At 38.5% G+C, this 20,205-nt stretch overlaps 1 protein-coding gene across 26 annotated transcripts in view; it reads right to left on the bottom strand.

The window, feature by feature from the left end:
- Positions 1 to 20,205, bottom strand: part of DLGAP2 (DLG associated protein 2) — a 459,829-nt gene that overhangs the window by 36,996 nt on the left and 402,628 nt on the right. For all 26 annotated transcript variants that reach the window (XM_048936873.1, XM_048936878.1, XM_048936881.1 and 23 more), the window contains 2 exons: positions 18,995 to 19,214; positions 305 to 648 (listed from right to left, as the gene is read on the bottom strand). In XM_048936873.1, the coding sequence (XP_048792830.1) occupies positions 305 to 648; positions 18,995 to 19,214 (564 nt within the window). The remainder of the gene's footprint in view (positions 1 to 304; positions 649 to 18,994; positions 19,215 to 20,205) is intronic.

The raw sequence follows: 20,205 nt of genomic DNA, 5'->3' as shown, positions 1-20,205 counted from the left end.
TCATGGAGGGAAGGAGATGAACATGCTGTTCACCTGTAGCTCTGCAGTAAAATTTTCATATCAAGTGCTAATGACAGGTAACCTCCCTAGAGATTTATTCATTCATTTTCTTCCAGGTACAGCATATCAGCTGAAGACTTCCCTGCACAGCCACTTCGCCATGATGTGAATTACAATTAACGCCGAGCAGCCAGGGGTTGTTTGTTAGATTATTAGAGCCGGTGAAGCTGAATGACTCATTCTATGCTACTTAGAGGAAGAAGGCAAGCAATTCATCACCGAACAGATATTAATGATAGGCTACCTGAATCCCTATGGAGGAACGCCGGCTCTTGAGGAACTCCTCTGCCTTAGTCACCAGGATGGCCTTGTCGCTGGTTCGGATGGAGGCACTCTCCGACATGTGGCGCTGGGCAGCTGCAGTCTCCAAGGCGAGGTTCATGGCCTTGTTGCTGTCCAAGCTGTCTGTGGAGTTGTACATCCCTCGCCCATCCTGGGGCCACGGGGACATCCGCTGGGCCCGGCTGTCATGGTATGCATCCTGGGTGGACTCTGTGCTGCTCTGGGCCGTCACTGAGATCAGTGGCTTGGATGTGGTACGTGGGGGTACCGGTGGTGGGGTTTTTTTGTAACTTGTGTAAGTTACAGCTATGGAAAGAACAAAAGGAAAAAAAAAGGGGGAGAGGGGAGATGGATGGGGGGAGAAGAAATCAAGATTAACCAGATGGAAAATTCACAACATTTTCACCGTAACACTAAGGCTATTCTACTGAAGACAGTGCAACATAGTGCTCCTGGTAAACCTCACTGTTTAGTCAGACATGTATCCATAGCAACATTTCATTTCAAACAGGTGGCAACGGGACTCCCATTACAGAGAAGATGAAAGGGAGTGAGGATGTGTGTATCTGTCTGACCCTCAAGGTTGGGTTGGGTAGGGACCTGTGGTGCTGTCGGGGTGGCTCACCAATGGATAAAACTGATGAGAAAAATAAAGGGAGAGGTTTTTTTCTACTCTCAGTCTGAACTGTGTCCCCGTTATTGATACAATCCATTAAGAAAGTAATGGCAAGGCAGTGGAACAGAGCAGAAACTTCTACCTCATGCCACACTTACTCATCTATAAGTATTTCCAGTAGTACTGGCTTGTTGGACAAGAAGCCTGTCTTTTAAAAATATTGAAGATTTGAAGAAAATTCAGGCATGTAAACATTTTCATAATATCTGAAAAGCTACCAGATACTTGTACAACAAATAAATATAAATAATACCCAAAGCAGTGACATTCTATTCGCAATCCTGCAGCAAGCCTTAAATCCTTAGAATGTACATTGAAGAAGGATAGATTCAAAAGCAGAAAATATGGAAATGCAGTTATAAAAATTGGCCTGAAACACTGCAAGAACTGGATGCAAATGAGCAGAACTAAGAATTTTAGCGTGATGAGCAGAGCAGGTCTAAAACCACTTTTATGTGGATCCTATCTTGAAGTAGAAGGGCCCATAATGTATTCAAGGGAGCTATACAGGATGCAGGATTCAGCCAATATTGCCTTCTTACAAAATCTTTGAAATTTCATAGAGATAGATAGTGATTAATATCACATAGTTATTTTATCACAGAATCATAAAATGGTTTGGGTTGGAAGGGTCCTTTAAGACTATCTAGTTCCAACCCCCCTGCTATAGGCAAGGACACATCCCACTAGACCAGGTTGCTCAAAGCCTTATGGTATCTTATTGCCTAAGCCCACTATACTGTGTTTGTACTAGTATAAGAATTTCTGTGATAAAAGCATTTTTACTGCAAAGCACATACAATCATAGAATTCATAAAATTAGTGACTGGTACAAAATTGCATTGTAATATGCTTTTTTTCCCCACATTCCTGCACAGGAAAATCAAGCCCAGTTCACATCCCATATAATTACAGGAAAGAAAATTATTACCTTTCCCTATATAAAAAAAGCTGAAGTAGCACACACACACAGAGATCAATATAAAGAATGATTTACCAAAAAGGTTTGCCTTTTTCAGGTGTCATTAAATGCACTGGATGTTGCGAGGATTACTTAGTTAACCTTGGATTTGGGTTAATTGAGTCCAACAGGGATCCTAAAAATGTTCCTGCTATACAGACATGAGCTGATGAGCAGTGAAGTCAGAAGCAGCACCTTTCCAGTTGTGCTGGAACAGGAGGCTACACTTCAGCTCTCTAGAGAGAAGAAGCAGCTTTAGGAATTTGCTAGTACCTGGGACTGCTGAGCCTGAATCACCAAGCAAGCATGTGAAAAACTGAGCCTAGAGAAAGATGTTCTGAAATTTTGATTCTTGATAATAATAAATAAAATGGTGATCATAAATAAAAGAGAGTGAGGCAGAACTAAGAAGTGAAAATCTTCATTTGAAGCACGTACAGAATTACTACTGATGCAGCTCAATTCTGGTAGAGATTTAAAGAGAGTCTTGCTCTGAGCTAAATTGCTCTACCAGGGAGAGCAAGCTCTTCAGTTTCAGGGATGGTGTGTGTTTTTGAAGTGCAGTTTTATTGTCCTATCGCAAATCTTATCTCTTGTCAGTTTTGTAACCAGCAGTTAAGAAAAAAGAAAAAAACAATATTTTTCCAGCCACTTTAGGGAATACAGAAAGTTCATGAAAGAAGGTAGAGGCTGTAAAGTCGAGAAATTAAAACAGTATCTTATGAGCATAAGCAATGCCTCTAAGAAATGTTTCCACTAAGTGAGTTGCTGTAATACTGTTCCCTCCCTTCCCCCTGCAAATGTAGATGCAAGTATTCAGAATGCTGAACTGCTTGCTGAACTGTTAGAAACAGAAAAAGGGATGAAACGGGTTCAGGGAAATCCTGAAATAGAATTTATTTTTATCTATAGCATAAGACAAATTGTCAATGTTACAACTAGTTTACTGGTTTTTTACCAACTGTCTTCATCCAAAAGAAGAGCAGAATAATGAAACATATGGTGAATGTGATACTGAAACATCACAAGGAAATGTATCCCTGCTGCTTATCTCTCTTTTGTCTAATTAACATCAATGTGAAAAATGTTAAAATTGTGTGGCAACCCTTCATAGCTACTTAACTTTTGTTTACATTTTTTAAAAAGAAAACTATTTGAAAGTCTGAAAATCTGTGAAGAAACTGCATACATATTCGCTGTTAAATATGGCAGAAAGAAATCTGATTAATTTCTAATTTTAATTTCTTCATTGAGATCAAATATTGAGAAGGGAATAAAAAATCCATCTCTGCACAGTTAACCAGTTCATATCTGGAACAACAGTTTCAGAGTCACAGAAATCTGGGACTAATTGGAAACTAACAAAATCAGGTAAGGGGATGGAGGCATGAATTTGCAAGGCAAATCTTAACACCAAATTCTATTTGTTTCAATCACTCAAGTGATTCCGTAGAAGTAAATGAGATAACTTAGATGAGTAATGTGAACAAGACTGGTCTTAGATAAACTGGGTATGTGTCACTGGCTTAAGGAATAACTAATAAATTAGGAGAGGGCTATAGGAGATAAGTTGTCTACTACTCCATAGGTTACTGGTAATGCCTGTTCTTATGCCTCTAATAAATAATTGTCTAATGGTCTGAAACATGAAATTTTATGTCACTTTCAATTTTTATTTTTATTTTTTTAATTTATGATTAATTATTACATCAGTGAGTGTTTCCGTTATCCTGTAGTGTCTTTTTGGATCTGCTTCTGGCAGTCATAAGCACCATATACTATACATTAAAAAAAAAACAAACGATACCTTTTCCTAATAGGAAAGGAAATTCCTTTCCATCACTCATCCCTTTCTTATGCTGAGGGAGAGGAGCTCCTGTCAGCTTTGCATGATTTGCAACTTTGCAAATTTTATTGGCCTTAGTGGTTATTATTTGGAAGTAAGCACATGAAGCCTGCTTGATGTTTTGGTCTGCCAGCCTACAAACAGCACAGTGTCCACCCCAGCACTGAGCGCAGTGCCTAAGTCCATCTGGGGAACTGAGGCAGGAAACCAAAGTGGAATGATGAAGATGGAGAAGGATGCTTGTCTCCAGTCACAGAAAGACAAACTGGGAGTCAGGGCCAGCACAACAGCTCAGGAGGAAATACAGCATGAGAATGGGGAAGCAGGAGGGCAGAATGCCTCTCTATGACTTTAGACTGATTTCAGTTGTGGACATCAGCTTAAGCAGAGCTTTGTATTTTGACATACATCAGTCCTGGAAAATATCAATCCTGGATAATCTGTTGTTTCTGTGGCCCACAGAACCTGACCTGAGATTGCTGATTTTGTTACTTTTTATCACTATTTTCACCAAGGAGGCTTGGTGGGCCCTGCTGATATTTTACCAATGCTAAGGAATGAGGCTCAGGAAAAGGAAAGCACCATTCTGCTACACTGTTAATCAATTTGTAATATCTGCAGCTGCTCTGAAATGCAAAGATAAAACAAGCAGACAGAACAAAACGTATCTTTTTAACATTTAAACATAACACAGAAGGAGTTATGAGAAAGAAATTGAATTTTCCTTCCTGTTGTATTCAAAGGCTGTCTTAATATAGAAAGCAGAATTTATTTTTTTTGCCTTGTTTAATAAAGCAGGAAAAATTATTTTTGGAGATCAGAAGATACAGTCTGTCTCCATCTGTTAGCTAATAATTGTCAACAATAATGACAAAAATGGTCAAAAACGTTTTTCTAATTCTAACTGTAAGGATATTTGAGACTCCCATTTGAACCAAAGCACTAACTGTTCAGGCACTTGCTTGACCTCAATATAACAGGTGCAATCAGCTCCACTGGATTTTCCTTCATGTACACTGCTAGACAAATGGAGAGAAAAGAAAATGGTTCTGTGCTGTTGCACAGAATAGAGGGCCAGAAAAAAATGAAGAAGAAAACCAATTTCCTGATAATTCTTAACTAACTTGAAGTTTTCATTTAGTTGATACACCTGCTGTTGGGTATCCTGCTGAATCTGCACTGCATTTGACTAAAGCTGTGTTAGGCTGGTGTTGCTACAGCCATAGAAATAAGTCAGTTTCTCGGTCCATATTTCAGTGCAAACACAGCTTGTATTAGAAATAAAATGACTAAAATCATTCAGTTCAGATATAACTTCAGATTATCCGTAGAGATTCTGAGACAAAAGGCAGAAGTAGAGACTTGACGTGTCTGATGAAATATCAGTGGCTGTAGGTGACATTCAGAACACCTTTTGAAAGGCAGACATTTAATAAATCACCGCTGTTGGTCCATTTACCAGATATAATCACCTGAGGGGTTGTCACAAATCAATATAACCACTAAGCACTTAGTCAAAATAACATTATTTAGGCTGAGATCACAAAGTTAACTGGATGATGAATTTACATGAAAGCACCATCAATTAAAAGGAACAGTTGTCCCTTGTGACACACAGCAGGAGTAAACTGGATTTTCTGTTTTGTAAGAAGGTTTATTCAGAAGGAGGATAATTGCTCTGCAGGGAGCATGGAGCTGTCCTGGAGGCAGAGCTCCCCAGGGCACACTGCTGCAGGCAGCCTGGGCCTCTCCAAGGGGAATGCCACGGGGGATCCCAAGCTGATGCTAGGTCTCCTCCTTCACACAGAGAAGGTGAATGCTAGCCCTGAAATCATTTCAGAAGAGAAAAAAAAAAGAGTCTTTCTTGTAATGAAAGCCTGCAACTAAATCTAACCATGTACGAAAGGATCACTCAGCTGTCAGATAGCCTTTCGGCTACTCTGAACATTGTTCTAGCAAAAGGTTTTCACAGTCCCAGCTATCGTGGCTTTTCTTAAAATGCCCTGAAGTCTCTTCATTACGTGCCCTCACAGACCTCTGGTCTAATCCTAAAATATAAAGATACTTGTGGTTGTGTAACAGTTACTTCTCCAAGAATGATGAACATTTCAAGATCATTAAGAAATCAAAAAGGACTTCTCAGAGAAGGTGTTCCCTTATCCACAGAACAAATTCATTTCTCAGTAAGAGAATGAACACTTTGATGTTTTTTCCACTGATCCATGCAAGTCAAGATTAAGAACACGTGTACCAACTGAAAAGAAAGGATGTTGAGATGCACTCAACATATGTGTGACTTTATATGTGACTACGGTCAACTCCTGCTATATACTGGTCTCCAATGAGAAACACAATTAAAAGAATGTGGTGTCAAGCATGGCAGCATAATTTTTACAAAGCACATCTGGCTTTTCCTAAATCTAAACTCTGAAGTGCTAGAAAGGGGTTTCTTCCTTTAAAGTTCACTCAAAATGAGATGATTTAGAAATGCTTAGTTTTGGCATGTGTGGCTTCTGGCTCCTTAATTTTAAGAAAAAGTGATCAGCAGGAATAAAAGGCAAAGGTTAATGTAAATTAGTCAGCTATTTCGGATATGTGCCATCACTGGTCACTTATAAGATATACATCTTTGATTTGGACTTGCTTTATCTTTTAATATCAGAGCGAGATGTGCTCAGGCTCTACACAGAAATAAATGTTTTGCTCCATTACCATGCAATGCTGTCTGAACATAAATGCCAGTCCTCCAAAATTGTACTCAGACAGTCACTTAACACTTAAATTGAAACAATGGCTGCATGTAGGCGTAGGGCAGTTAAGGAAGACACATCCCATTCTTGTACAATCCTCCAGCTTTTCTCTTTGCTGCTCCCTGGGAAGATGCACACTTCTGCTTGTCTCTTTGCTAGTGAATGATCCTGCCACTTCTGAGGGCTTTTCATGTTCAAGAGTCTCTCCATTTGCAAGGTTATGAGAGTAGTTTTCTGAACTGTAAGGAGATTCAAGCTTTGTAAAAAGAGTCATTAAAACTTACCAATGTCATACTGTGCTTGAAATTCAAGAGATAATTTTGTTTTAAAATAAATTGATAATTTCAATCTACTCTGTGGTTAATATCTCTCAAACAAAATCAGATGGTTCCTTTAGTTGTTACTGAATCTTCCCACTTGTCCTCTTTTCCTGTTCTGCCCTCCACAATAAATCCTAGTCAATATAGGAGCCAGCTATCTCCACTTTCAAATGGAGAAAGAATATTTTTATACTTGGATACCTGTAAAGAATCTGTTTCTTGCTTGTTCAGATTAAACAGTGAGAAACAGCTGAAATATCTACAATAATATTTTTATGAGATACTTTCTTGGACAGACTACTTACACCCAGATGAGTTTTATCAGCACAGTTTATATGATAGGCTGCAATTTATTTAAGATACATGCCTAAACTGAAAGCATTGTCCAGGTGCCAACTACCTAACTTCTTATCCCTGATGGATCATTTTATGTGTACTATGTTTAGGTAAACCTGGATATTTTTCAGACACTAAATTCATATGTTAAGTTATCATGGTCTCTTGCTATCATGTCTCAATAATGATGGTCTCATGTTGTCATAGTCCATGGGAGCAAAGCACTGCATTTATCCTGTGTCAATTTTTTAAGTGGCATTTTATAGTAGCAATTGGTTTTATCATATCTTCAAGACACAGTCAGTATTTGAGAACCTCATAGTGGAATCCATCTCAGCTCACATTAGCCATTTAAAAGACAGAGCAAGTTAGCTGCCTGATCTCTGTTCTGGGAACAATTCTACTTGCTACTTACTAGATGTGTTACTATTACTTTTAACCAGGAAATGACTCACCCTATGCCAGCTTTTTTTTTTTTTTTTTTTTTTTTTTTTTTTTTTTTTAAATCAGTCATAATGGAAGAAAGGACAACCAGCTCAGATCAGGGCTCTAATTCTGAAATGCCTAACTGGGTGAGATACACTCCAGCCAACTGTTCTGTACCCATCAACGTGCTGGCAGGATTCTGCTACACACTGGGACATAATGTCTCTTCTCTTCTGGTACCTGCATTTATTGGAAAGGTGGGAGCTTCTTCTCATCTGCTCCCCTGTGAGCTGCTGAAGCAAGGTTGCATGGAATTTGCCTACACCAAGGGTCTGGCCAAGTCTGATTTCCTTGCTCCTTGCTACTGCATGGCAGCTAGTAGTAGTTTGGCCCAAGGTCACTTTGAAGCTCCATGAAAGTATTAAAAACAAACCCTCTGTATTTCCATAGAATTTAAATCCATAGAATTGATTGCAGTTTTAGACACTAAGCTAGACCATGCTGTTTAGCCGTGCTGAAGTCAGTGAAATCAGACCAATTCACACAAACTTGGGATCTGGTCCTTGATGATAACGTATTGTTGATGAGGCAAGACTTGAGCTTCTAAGATATGACTTTTTTTTTAATGTGCTTTTCAAGATGACATGTCACGGAGACACTGCTATCATATGAATCTCATTCAAAATGCTGTTTTTGAGCAGTATTTGTCTCTGCAAAATAGAACCTATACAGCACTGCAAAAAAATGAAATTGACACAAAACCCCAATTAGAATTTACCAGGGTAGGGCAAAATTTCTGGATGAGATGTCTTTATAACTCTGTGTGTACATTAGGTTAGACTCAATAATCATAGTAGATCCTTTTAGGCTTAAGTTCTGTACATCTATTTGAAAGCAACAATTAAGTGGAAATGTGACCACTAAATTTGGAAAAAGCTGGAGTCTGAAAACAATCTGCAATCTCCCAGTTAGAACTTGGCGGAGAACAGTATAAAAGGAATTACTGTAATCAAGCCATTCAGTGCATAAGTCATTATCTCCATATTGAGGAAACTTAAGTCTGTAGGAAGCCCATGTTACATAAACGATAAAATCTGTTTTGACAGTGTAATTAATGTTAGTTTCAAAACAGAAATGCAAATCAAACAAGACATCAAGGTCAGAAACTGTAAGGCTTTGCCAGTGTTAAAAGAGATGTGGGCAACACAAACCTCATGAATTGCTGATGGACTAGTTACAAAGGGTTCTATTTTAGATCAGTTAATTAGTGAGAAATTATAGCCTAACCAGCATCCTGTAGATGGCAAAGTGCTGACAGCTGTTTTGCTCTTCTAAACAGTTCCTATGCGCTTCCAAAATACTAAAGTTGCATTAAAAAGCATAATCTCAGATTTTCAGTTGCAGGAAGGAAAAATTCACTTGAACTGTACTCTATTTACTTTACAGAATGCATGTAAGGCTTTTCAGAAATACGACTGCATGGCACTTTGCGAAAACAGTGAGACACAATGAGAGAAAAGAGCTCCAAAAACTAAAAGCTGCTGTTACTGGGTTACTGTTTCACATTGAAAGCAATAAACATTTTGTAAATGTTTTTCAGTAGGACAGAATCAAACCAATATTGCTGCCATTCTATACTTTAAAAAAGTCTCTTTACTTGACCTCCCATGAACCGTTATCACTCAAGTCAAATAATTTCCAGCAGCCTCTTGAAATGCACTCACAGATGTATTAGGTAGGCTCATCGCTGGTTTTGTTGTATATTTTGTTGTATATTTTATTCCCATTCTTACAGTAGCTCTGTGCTTACTTTCATTAGCTTTCAGTAAGGAATTCCAAACTGAGTAATACGAGAAAAACAATTTGCTCAGTTAACCTTAAGGAAGTGTTGCACTGTAGAATAATTACAACAGTGTGTTATGATAATGGTCCTGCATTAAAGAATTTAAATGATTACATCATATTGTAATTAAGGATAAATGAACGACTTTAAATGATTATTTTAATCCACAGAGATCTGCAAGTCTGGACACAGTCCCACAGCTCACTTTTGAGACTGGCAACAATACAGGCAACTGTCAAATCAAGAAATCATTTTACCCGATTTACAGGTGGAGCTGGGACCAGTATGGAAAAAAATACTCATAAAGCTACTTGCAGGCTGCTGGTTCTGTATTTAGGTGCAGCAAATACTGTTGCTGGGTTTTGAGCTCTCAACTCTGCAAGCCAGAGCGTGGCTCTCCATAAGTCAGTTATTCTTGTTTTCAATGGGATCAGGATTAATCTTTAGTTTTACCCAGTGAGGCAATGTAAATAGGTCTTACTTTTACCTGAGGTGTCTGAAAGTTAGCTAGCCATACTATGCCATCATTGCAGACTATTTTTATAGGCGACAGGGAGAAATAGGAACATCCAGAGGACAACTTATCTCATAAGAGATACCAATCTTAAAGGGGATAAATCACATTTCATTGACTATAATAGGACATTAATGCATCTGCCTTTGACAGCTACATTTTAGATATATGTATTAGGTGGGATGAATTTTTATAACTGAAATTTTATGGTTTTTTTTATTGAGGGAAAGAGACTAAGAGTGGAAATATTCGTTGTTGTTTTTTTTTTTTTTCTGGACACAGAACAATCCCAAAAGGTTCATTTGTATTTAATATAAGAAAAAAGAAATGCATATAAAAAGTGATGACTCATTGATATGCCCTTGCTATTGCATTCACAGGCTCTAAAAGCCAAGTGATAGGTTACTCGCTTTAAACTCAATCTCTTCCCCAGACCTTTCTGGATGTCCTCTAGTTGCCTTTAAGGATCTACAGTGAGCTTCTGAGAGGGCTCTGGAGTTTGTCTAAACTGTAGTTTCCAGTGCATATGTTTTAACGGGCTACATACTGACACTACACTTTGCCCCTTCCACATGCTTTAATACTTCATTTACAGTGTTCCAGAAGTACAGAGCTTTTTGGTAAGTGGTATTAGGTAAGTGTAAGACACCTCTGTGACACCTCAAAGTACCCCTACCTCTCAAAGTAGGGGTACTTTGACTGTATTCCTTCTTAGCCAAACTCACCTAAACATAGGTATCTGATATTTTTTTAGATGTCCCAGGCCTCTCTGCCAAGCATGTACCTACTTGTCCAGGAAAAAGCAATTCTATCGTAGGTCCTATGTGGGTATCTCAAATGGTACCACCCATTATCTTTGAAATGAAACCAAATTTACTGCCATGGGAACTCAGACAACTAATTTGCATTAATGCATCTACATTTAAATTACTTGATCTAGAGCCAAATCCTCCAACATTCAGCTAAATTGTCTGGTCAAAGGCAAGTTCCTGTGCTTATGCTCTAGGAATGTCACCAGTTTTAGTGACTTCATTTTCAGTGATCCTTAAGTAATGCTATCAAATACCAAGTTTACAAATCACTCTTCCAGGGTAGATCCAAGTTTGAACAAAATTCCATGCACAGAAATGGAGAATTCTATACAAGCTTTGATCAAATTCCATTTCAGAGAGATCAAAATAGAAGATGGGAGTTTCTGAAGGGTTAACAGAAGTGTGCAAGCATCCCGGGTAGATTTTCATATGAACAAAATAGAGATTTTGTTGGAAGTAAAAACAGATTACCGGAGAATTTTTCTCTTTTAATTCTGTATCACTCCACTCAAATATAGATATAGCATTATTTAAATAGCAAATAACTTGCTTGGCTTCTGCCATCATGACTGTCTGAATTTGGGAGGCACCTGCCCCTTAGGATTCTATTTTCCTGGAAAAGGCAATTTTGCAAGTTAGGAGTAATATCCCTCACAGTGAGAATTAATCAGAACACCCTCACCATGAGACAGAAAAGTAGTGAAAGCAACCAAACTTGCTTCTATAAGGGACTGAAAATACATTTTTGGAAATAGTATTACTCGTGAATGGACACGCTAGAAGTGGGACCCTATGGGAACAAGACCTGCTCTGCCATAATGGGATTCTACTTATACTTTGCACACAGCCTTTAAAGGTCCTTGTATCTTCACTAGGACCCACAGGAGAGGAATTCTCTGGTGGCTGCACTATGATTTTTGGAAGACTGTATGTACTGTGAGGAAGCTAGAACAGAGCTCGCATCCGTGTTGTACTGAAAACATAACAAAGCTGAGGGCCATTCTGTCAGCAAGCAGTCTGGTCAAATTCCAGACAGTTATGCTTAATTAAATTAACTAATGGACCAAAACCTCTGATGGATGAAATATTACATGCAGCTAGTAAAAATTCAGTTGTCAGAACTGAAAATGACCTCTCTACAGCCAGCACAGAAAACAGTTTATTTCCAGTGCACATCAACATTATGGCTCCTGACATACAGGCATCTATTAAAACTCAGGAGTGAATATATGTCAAGCTTCTGAGAAGACTCCTTAGAGGTGTCTTTTTTCATTCACTGAGGTATGCAGGAGAATTGCTGCCAGGAGAAGGGTCCTGCCTTTCCTTTTACTGAAAGTGAAAGGAAGCAGCATGAATATTTCAGCTGGTGAAGGCTCACCCATTCTGCAGGCTTCCCCCAGCTGCAGAAGCACGCAGGACAAAACTTCCTGCCAGTATCAAGCTAAATAGATGGGCTGAGCTTTACCTCTGCCACTGCTAGCTTCTATCATGTCAGAAAGGCTTCAAAAATCTGAGAAGCCAATCACCTTCCTTGCATGATATTTTTTTGTTTCTTTTCTACTCCTATGTGTTTTTTTTTCTCCTCTTGTAATCTCATTCAGAAAATGAAGCTGAGAAAACTCTTTTAAAACTCATCCCATAGAACAGCTTTGAAGCCAAATTCTGCCAAGAAAGGGGACATGGGTGTCCTTTTAATAAAAGAAGAACCAGCTGTCTAGCAAATCTAATAGGTTATGGAGGAATTATGTCAATAGCAGAACAGCAGGAGCAAGGGAAAAGCAGTCACTACGCATTTTTTAAACTAACCATAAACGCCAGACAGGGACCTCATTTTTTATCTTTGCTTCTGCAGATCTGTACCAAGGAGAATAAGAACTATAAAAAGCTGCTGGCCACTTCTCTAACTGTTTTCATGCCCCATCAGCCTGAAGAGGCCAGACAGCACTGATTAGCCACAGCCTTTCTCCAGTCTCAGGAAATCCCATAGTTAGGAAGAGTTGCAGTGGCTTCTTGGCCATGCAAGCTGTTGAACTTCTCAAACCAAAGACCTTGTGTCACCTTCATCTCAGTGGCTCCATAGGCCACATTCACAATGTAGTGCTGCTATTAAAAGCAGTGCCAGCATAGCATCAGAACTCCAATATATTTAAGAGAATTAAAGACTAGTTATTCTCCTAGATACACCCAGAGCAATGAAAATGATGTGTGCATATGCAAGTGTACAACTGGGCTCATTCTTTGTTAGTATAAGATTTATTCTCACAGTATAGGCGCACAAGTTGGCACAGCATCAAAGCATTAACTCACAATCCTCAAGTGCTCCCACAGATATATGGTATATTTCCTGCAGAGAATTCGAGTGCCAGATAATTCCATCGGGCCCCAACAGTAATTAAAGTCAACAAGCAGATTATAATTGAGAAAACAGCCTTCTATATCTTTTTTGGAATTACAGTTTGGGGTGGTTTTAGATATACCTTTTGTGGACACCAATGCAAGCTATCACTTAGCAAAGGATGCCTTTCCAATCCCTAAGTCTCGGCATTTATTTCTGTTCTCAACATAGAGAAAGCAGAAATTGTGGACATGATAACTCATGCACGTTTTTCCCCATTTGGCTAGGTTCTCCCAGACAGTGCAGTAGGTTAAGAACATCCAAGCAGTCACCTGAATGAAGTATCTAATTCTTGAGAAAATTAAAAACAAAACAAAACAAAACAACAACACATGAATTTATTAGTAGGAACTGAAGAGTGCAGCTGAATTGAGTGCAATTGAGGATAGAGTATGATGTCTACAGCAGCACTGCAGTAAGTTATCACTGCCCTGTCAGAAGCAGCATGCCATAGAATCCCAGGCTGGCTGAGGTTGGCCAAGATCTTTGGATCCATCTGGCCCAATGTCTGCTCAAGCAGAGACTCCCAGAGCAGGATGCCCAGAACTACATCCAGGCAGTTTTTGAAGATCCCTGGGAAGGGAGACATCACAGTCTACTGGGCAACCTGTTCCAGCAATTGATTATTTTCAGACAAAAGTCTTTCCTGACAGTCAAATGGAGCCTCCTGTGTTTCAATTTGTATGTCCACTGTTTCTTGTCCTGTCACCAGGCACTACTGAAAAGAGACTGGCTGCATCCTCTTTACACTCCACCTTCAGACACTTATCAACGCATTTAAGATCCCCCCTGAACCTCTTCTACTCCAGGCTGAACAGTCCCAGCTTTCTCAGCCTTTCCTCACAGGAAAGAGATTCCAGCCCTTTGCTGGACTCTCAGCAGTAAGTAGTGCCATATATAGCAGCTCCATAAATTCAGCTTTTGCCTGCATTCAGTATCCTCATGTCTTTGAGAAATAAAACCAAACAACTATAAGTACTGCCATTAGTGTTAAGATAGCAACCAGAGAATCATCCTTTTGGGGTCTATAGGAACAACAGTGCTATGAAACAATATAACCTCTAAATGAATTATCACATTCTCATGCCTCATGCTTGTAGGTACGTGACTATGCAATCACTTCAATGACAATGAGCATTTTGTGGCTCAATATCAAACATGCACTATAAAAATTCACCCTGCGAAGTCTCTTATTTCAAAAATGGGAAGCTGAAAATAGCTTTAAGCCAGGAGAAAAGAAACCTGCAATTCCTCAGGCATTCTGAGCAATGCTATGAGTTGTAATTGAAAACTCCCTCATGCAATGTGACCTTGTTTGAATTAATTGGGTTTTGGAATTACTGCTCAATAGTTCAGTAAATGTGGAATTCTCTTACATTTACTCATTGCCAAGCATAGTCCTACTGGCTGAGAACAGTGAAATGCCCAAAAGTGCCATCTCTTCAGAAAGCTTTGGTTTAATAGCACGAATTAGTTGAGAGGGAGTGCATATACAAATAGACCGAAAGGTTTTTTTAATGCTACATTTTTGTGAAAAATGAGGCAAATCATTGAAGTAGATTGTGCTGGTCACTTAGGGTGAGACTTCCTAACTGACTGTAGCACTTCAATTCCTGCATATACAATATGTACAGAGTCTTCTTTTGAAGCCATCTTACATTGTCTATGAAAGCAATACTCACTGAGCAGATATCCCACCTGGGAGATGGGCTTCCTGAGAAGTGAGCTAGAGATGCAGCATCTCTCTGAATGAAGATGAAAGTGCTTTACACTATATATAAAACCTCTATCAGGAGAGACTTAGTATGTCCTCCACAGTCTGGAGCTGAGGACATCCATCTGAATGGCCAGAGGTGTGAATTCCAATTTACTCTCTGAAATTGCTCCTGTGACTGGGATTTCAACATGTGCTGTTTCACTACAGAAGATCCAAATTGGTAGCTCCAGTGTTTTTCCAACTCAGTATTTCTGAATTCATGGCAAAACCGAACAAAATCAACAGGAAAAATGGAGCAAACATTCAGAAATATTCTATAGCATACAGAGTATGTCATTGACAGGGCTATCTCCGCATATAGGTAATATAACAAAAATGAGATGATCTCAGATGAAGTGGAAAGAGAGAGTAGTTAAGATTTTCCACATCTCCTTGTTAGCCATGATGTCCTACAACAATCCAGTGTTGTACAATGCTATGTGAATTACTTTTCAGTGCGATGGGTACTGCTAAAGTGGGATAAAGTGCCCTGTGGCACTGCTTCCTGCTAGCAGGCTCTTATTCTCAACAGGACTACATGGCTAACACTCACTTATGTACCAAGCTGGCAATACTACTGTGGTCTTGGAATCACCAAGAATGGAAAAGATTTCCACAGTCATCCTGTCCAACTATCCACCACCAATATTTCCTCACTATGCTATGTCCCTTAAACCACATCCCATGGTCCTACAGGTCACTTGTGCACTTCCCCACAGCACTCTGCTGCACCAGTCAGGCATTACCAGTAAGGAGCCTTAAAAATGACATATGACCATCCAAATATACCAATGCAGCAGGGAACTGAGCTGGTACTATCTGGAAAAGCAATTCAGATTTCATGCACTCCTGAAAAGTGAAGCACGTCTTGCAAGAGCAATATGTAAGGCAGTAGTAGTCAGGATGACTCCTGCACTTTATGGCCTCCCATTCAGGAAATTAGATGTTGTCTGTGATGGAGGGATGAGGTGGGAGGCAGCAGCAGCTGGAGCTGTATTTTCTCAGCTGTGCATATGACAGCTGTGACTGGATTCAGTTCAGAGACTGAAAAGATACTGTCATTTGGGGCTTCTAACATGAAGTATTTTTTATCGAGTTCATTATCTCTTTACAAAATGAGACAGGATGGGCAGAAATGCTCTAATCACGAAGAAATATGATAAGCCTCTGCAGGGGTCACACAGAGCCCGCTTCCAGCTTCCAGCATGCTTCCAGCACTGGCTGCCCCACTGCACTGTCACTTGTCTGGTTCATTTACACCTGGTGTAGGTAGTGAGTGCCCTATGCCTTGTCACACACTCATTTAGAGTTCCATACACAACTAAACTACGTGGATCTGCAGAAAAGTTACGTACTCAGCATTTGATTCTACCAATGAGCCATCTGATTTTCTCTGGAAAGTTGTACACACTTAAGAAGAGCTATTGGTAATTCTTTTTCCATCTATTAGCAAACGTTCTTAACAGAGACCACTAATAACATTCCACATAATATTCATTACAGCTGCAACCATTCCATCTTCTGGAAACTGTTCAAACATCTAGGAAAATTTTCAGAAAATGCATGCTGTAAATATAGATTCCATAGTTTTATAATTGAGCTCATAGATCAAATATTATTTTTATTTTAGATTTACATTTTTAGTTACATGAATTAATTTTTCGCTATGCCTGGGTGTTACGATTTGATTGCTTTACAACATCGATAAGAGGTGGCCATGACCTATATCACTAAAATTTCAAGGAATAATTAAATTGCACTGCCTGTCAATTTGCTAAGGAATTGCTTTAGTTTCTTTGCCAAGAAGAGTCTGTAACATCAGAAGCTAAAAGGGAATTAATGCAATGTAATTTTCCTAAGAATTCAAAAGCTGAATTGGAATTGAAAGCCGATGCGAAACTTTGACCTTTTTGACATTTATTTGAATGAAGCTCGTAAAAACATTAAATATCTGCTAATGCCATTTTCATATTTCAGGCAACTGCTTTTTTTACAATTTTCAGAGAGGAGTGGAGAAATAAGAGATTTTTTGAACTACAGTAATAATAGGAAATGAAGCATCTTCCTCTGATGTGGCAAGGGCTGAAGAGAGAAATATGGAAGAGTTTACCCCAGGGTTTTATAAACAAGAACTTATTTGGCAACTGAAAATTGCAATTAAAGTGAGTCACATAATCCTTACTCTTCTTTTAGATCAGATAAATATTTGTAACTCAAATATTTATTCACCATGAAAGCTGAGGACAGTGGCGCAGAAATAATAATTTGAATACAGAACCACACTCAGAACTGTATACAGTTCATAGGCTTCAAAAGAGTTTTGGCAGGGCTATGCATCTCAAATCATCATTATTTTTGAGATCTTTTTTCTTCTCAATGTCAATATCACTTCACCACAACAAATAAGAAAGATTAAATATTTGGGCAAGAAAATCCATCTGATATGTCATTCCCAAAATGAGACAAAGCCATGAGTGAAATGAAAGTTATAGATTTCAATACCTCATTATTTAGCCAGCAGACTGCTAATCAATGCTAAACATTTTTCATAAGTATGAAAACTCCAGGATGAAAACATGTTTATTGCCTAATCTAGTTATTTTCCCAAACATATTCTATTATTCAGCTTTGTTACTCCTGAGAGAATAATTTCTTTTCAGCTGAGAATTTTAGGCTTATCTGGCATATATATTCAAGACAGCTCAGGTAAAAACCAATTATCTTGATAACCAAAATAATTCTGAAAATATTCCAACTCGGCAACTACAGTCAGATATCAAAATAAGTATTTAGTTCTGCCCTTTGTCATAGAAGTTTTCTTCATAAAATGATCACACATCACTGTAAGACAAAGATGAAACATTAGTCTCTGGGGTAGCAGTGAAGTCTCCTTTTATATCATGTATCATGATAGCATTTCTATTAAACAAGGGACAGAAACGTCCCTAGAGGTATCACTGTAAGTCACAGCTCCTGATTTTATGCAAAGTTATATACAGAAATTAAAATGCTATATTGAAGATAAAATAACATTTTATACTACTTCTGGAATGCAGATTTCTGTTATTCAACCTTAGTTTACTTCCTCCTAACAATCTGTTATGTAACGTGTGTCAAGCAAATAATTTCCAAAGTATTTCTACATGACACATTTTGAGCTATGTTCTCACCTTCCACAGATGAGCAGCCCGTACTGCAATTTAACGGTGTGTTGCAAGGTCAGTATCATGTTTAGGAACTGTCACTAACTTATTTGGAAGCACAAAAGTGAATTTGGAATCCCTTAGAAAAGAATATGTATTATAAGTATTTGTTATAAATTTTTTAGTAATTTTCCTTCTTTCTGTGCAAACATTTGTCTACCTGTGTTAAATACTGATATTCTAAAATGAATACAGCCATCCTTTTTGCTAAGTAACAAATAAGATAAAAGAAAGTTTCAACAAGAATATTAAAGATTCTAAAAATGAATAATACAACAACAAATGCTAATGGTTACTGAAGACATCATGTTTACAATTCAGTCTATTGATACAACTGGTTATGCCTTTTTCTAAAGCAATGTTAATTGCATCTAAGTCAGTTAGACCAAATATTTAATATCTTGCTTCTATTTTTCTTTTGGTACTACTTTTCTTTTGGTACTATAAGGACCTAAATTAAGATCTCCCATATATTTATTGTTATATAACAATACACAAATGATGTTTTTGTACATACAATTTTGTATTTGTACTTGGAAAATAAATGAAATAGAGGTCAAATTATATCTGTGCTGAAATTCATCTCCACTGAATAATGCACACAGGAACCTCCCCAGAAGGAGCTTATTCCAAGCTGCAATAGCACAATTTTTGTAAAAAAAGAATGCTGGTATCAGACATCACTACACAGGGAAGTTATTTCCAGTGTCAAATATCCTCTTACAAAAGACTAAATATTTTCACATATCCTTTTACGAAAGACTAAATATTTTTACATGCAGGAGAGTGGAAGGGACAATGTAGATTTGCTTACCTGTGGTTGACCTGATAGTTGAGGTGATGTTGGAAGATGCCATCGCAGGTATACATTCATCATCTTGGGAATAGCCTGCCTGAATGGCACGCAAGTAACTGTGGCTTCTTGTTCGGAAACATCCAGGGAGGTCAAGGGCATCCATTGCCTGAGCTTCAACTTCACTAAACACTGATTCACACACCGATTCAAATTGCCCATTAACCTCTGCTTCACTCATCTGAATAAACAACAACAATGCATTTGATTTTTGACTTGCTTTTTTGTGATCATCACGGCCTCAACATCTCAAATGGACACCTGTACATTGATGAAGAACTGTTTTAGCAAATAGTTAAAATTTAGTAATCCCTTCTGATCACATTTACATTTTTTTATAACTTACATCAGCTGTTTATATGTATATAGTAAGCACATCACACATGCCATACAATTAATTTTATGTTTAGTATCTTTTGGCTATTCAAAAAACTATAATACATGTTTTCAATGGAAACCAACAAGTCTAAGATCACAATGGACTGACAGAAATCCATGTTCGTGGGAGTTGGACTAGATCATCTCTAGGGGTCCCATCCAAACCTTGTAGTTCTGTGTTTCTGTCAGCACTGGGGAACAGAAATTAGCTACACTAATATTAGTTCTCAAAAAGTGAGGGTGGATTGCCTGAGCACCTATCAGCAAAGTTATGCATCATGTAGACCTGCTGCACAGGTTGTTTTCTTCCTCTCATTATGAACGGACGTATCTCATACTTGAAGTTCTGCGAGTTCAGAGAAATATTGCATCTACTTGTGCCCAAAGCATGTGAAATAATATCTATTCTTCAAAACAGTGTGAAAAGCGGCCAGATAAGAAAGTAATGCTTGCACCAGCCTCATGTGAGTAGGGCCCTAAAATAAACTCTCATTTCTTAGTTACTGGTTAGCCATTTGACCACTGTGTAAAAATGAGATGCAGCCATGAGTGCTATCTTTCCTTTAGAAGCGTAATTTTAAGTCTGACAGTTCCATCATAATGCTTGTGGAGGAACCCATATCAGAGCGCACCAGAAGTGCCATGGACACCACCTACCAGCCTGGACCTTGGGAAGGTCTCCACCTCACCCTCCAGATCCTCACAGGGCATAGATAGAAGCCAGCAAGACCCAGTAGGCTGGGTGTGATACAAAATTGAACAGTTTTAGGTAGCTTTCATGATTAATAGGTTTT

This window comes from Lagopus muta, chromosome 2 (genome assembly GCF_023343835.1).
Source record: "Lagopus muta isolate bLagMut1 chromosome 2, bLagMut1 primary, whole genome shotgun sequence".
Taxonomy (NCBI): domain Eukaryota; kingdom Metazoa; phylum Chordata; class Aves; order Galliformes; family Phasianidae; genus Lagopus; species Lagopus muta.
Note: the sequence above shows the minus strand (reverse complement) of the source record. Positions and strands in the feature narration are given on the sequence as shown.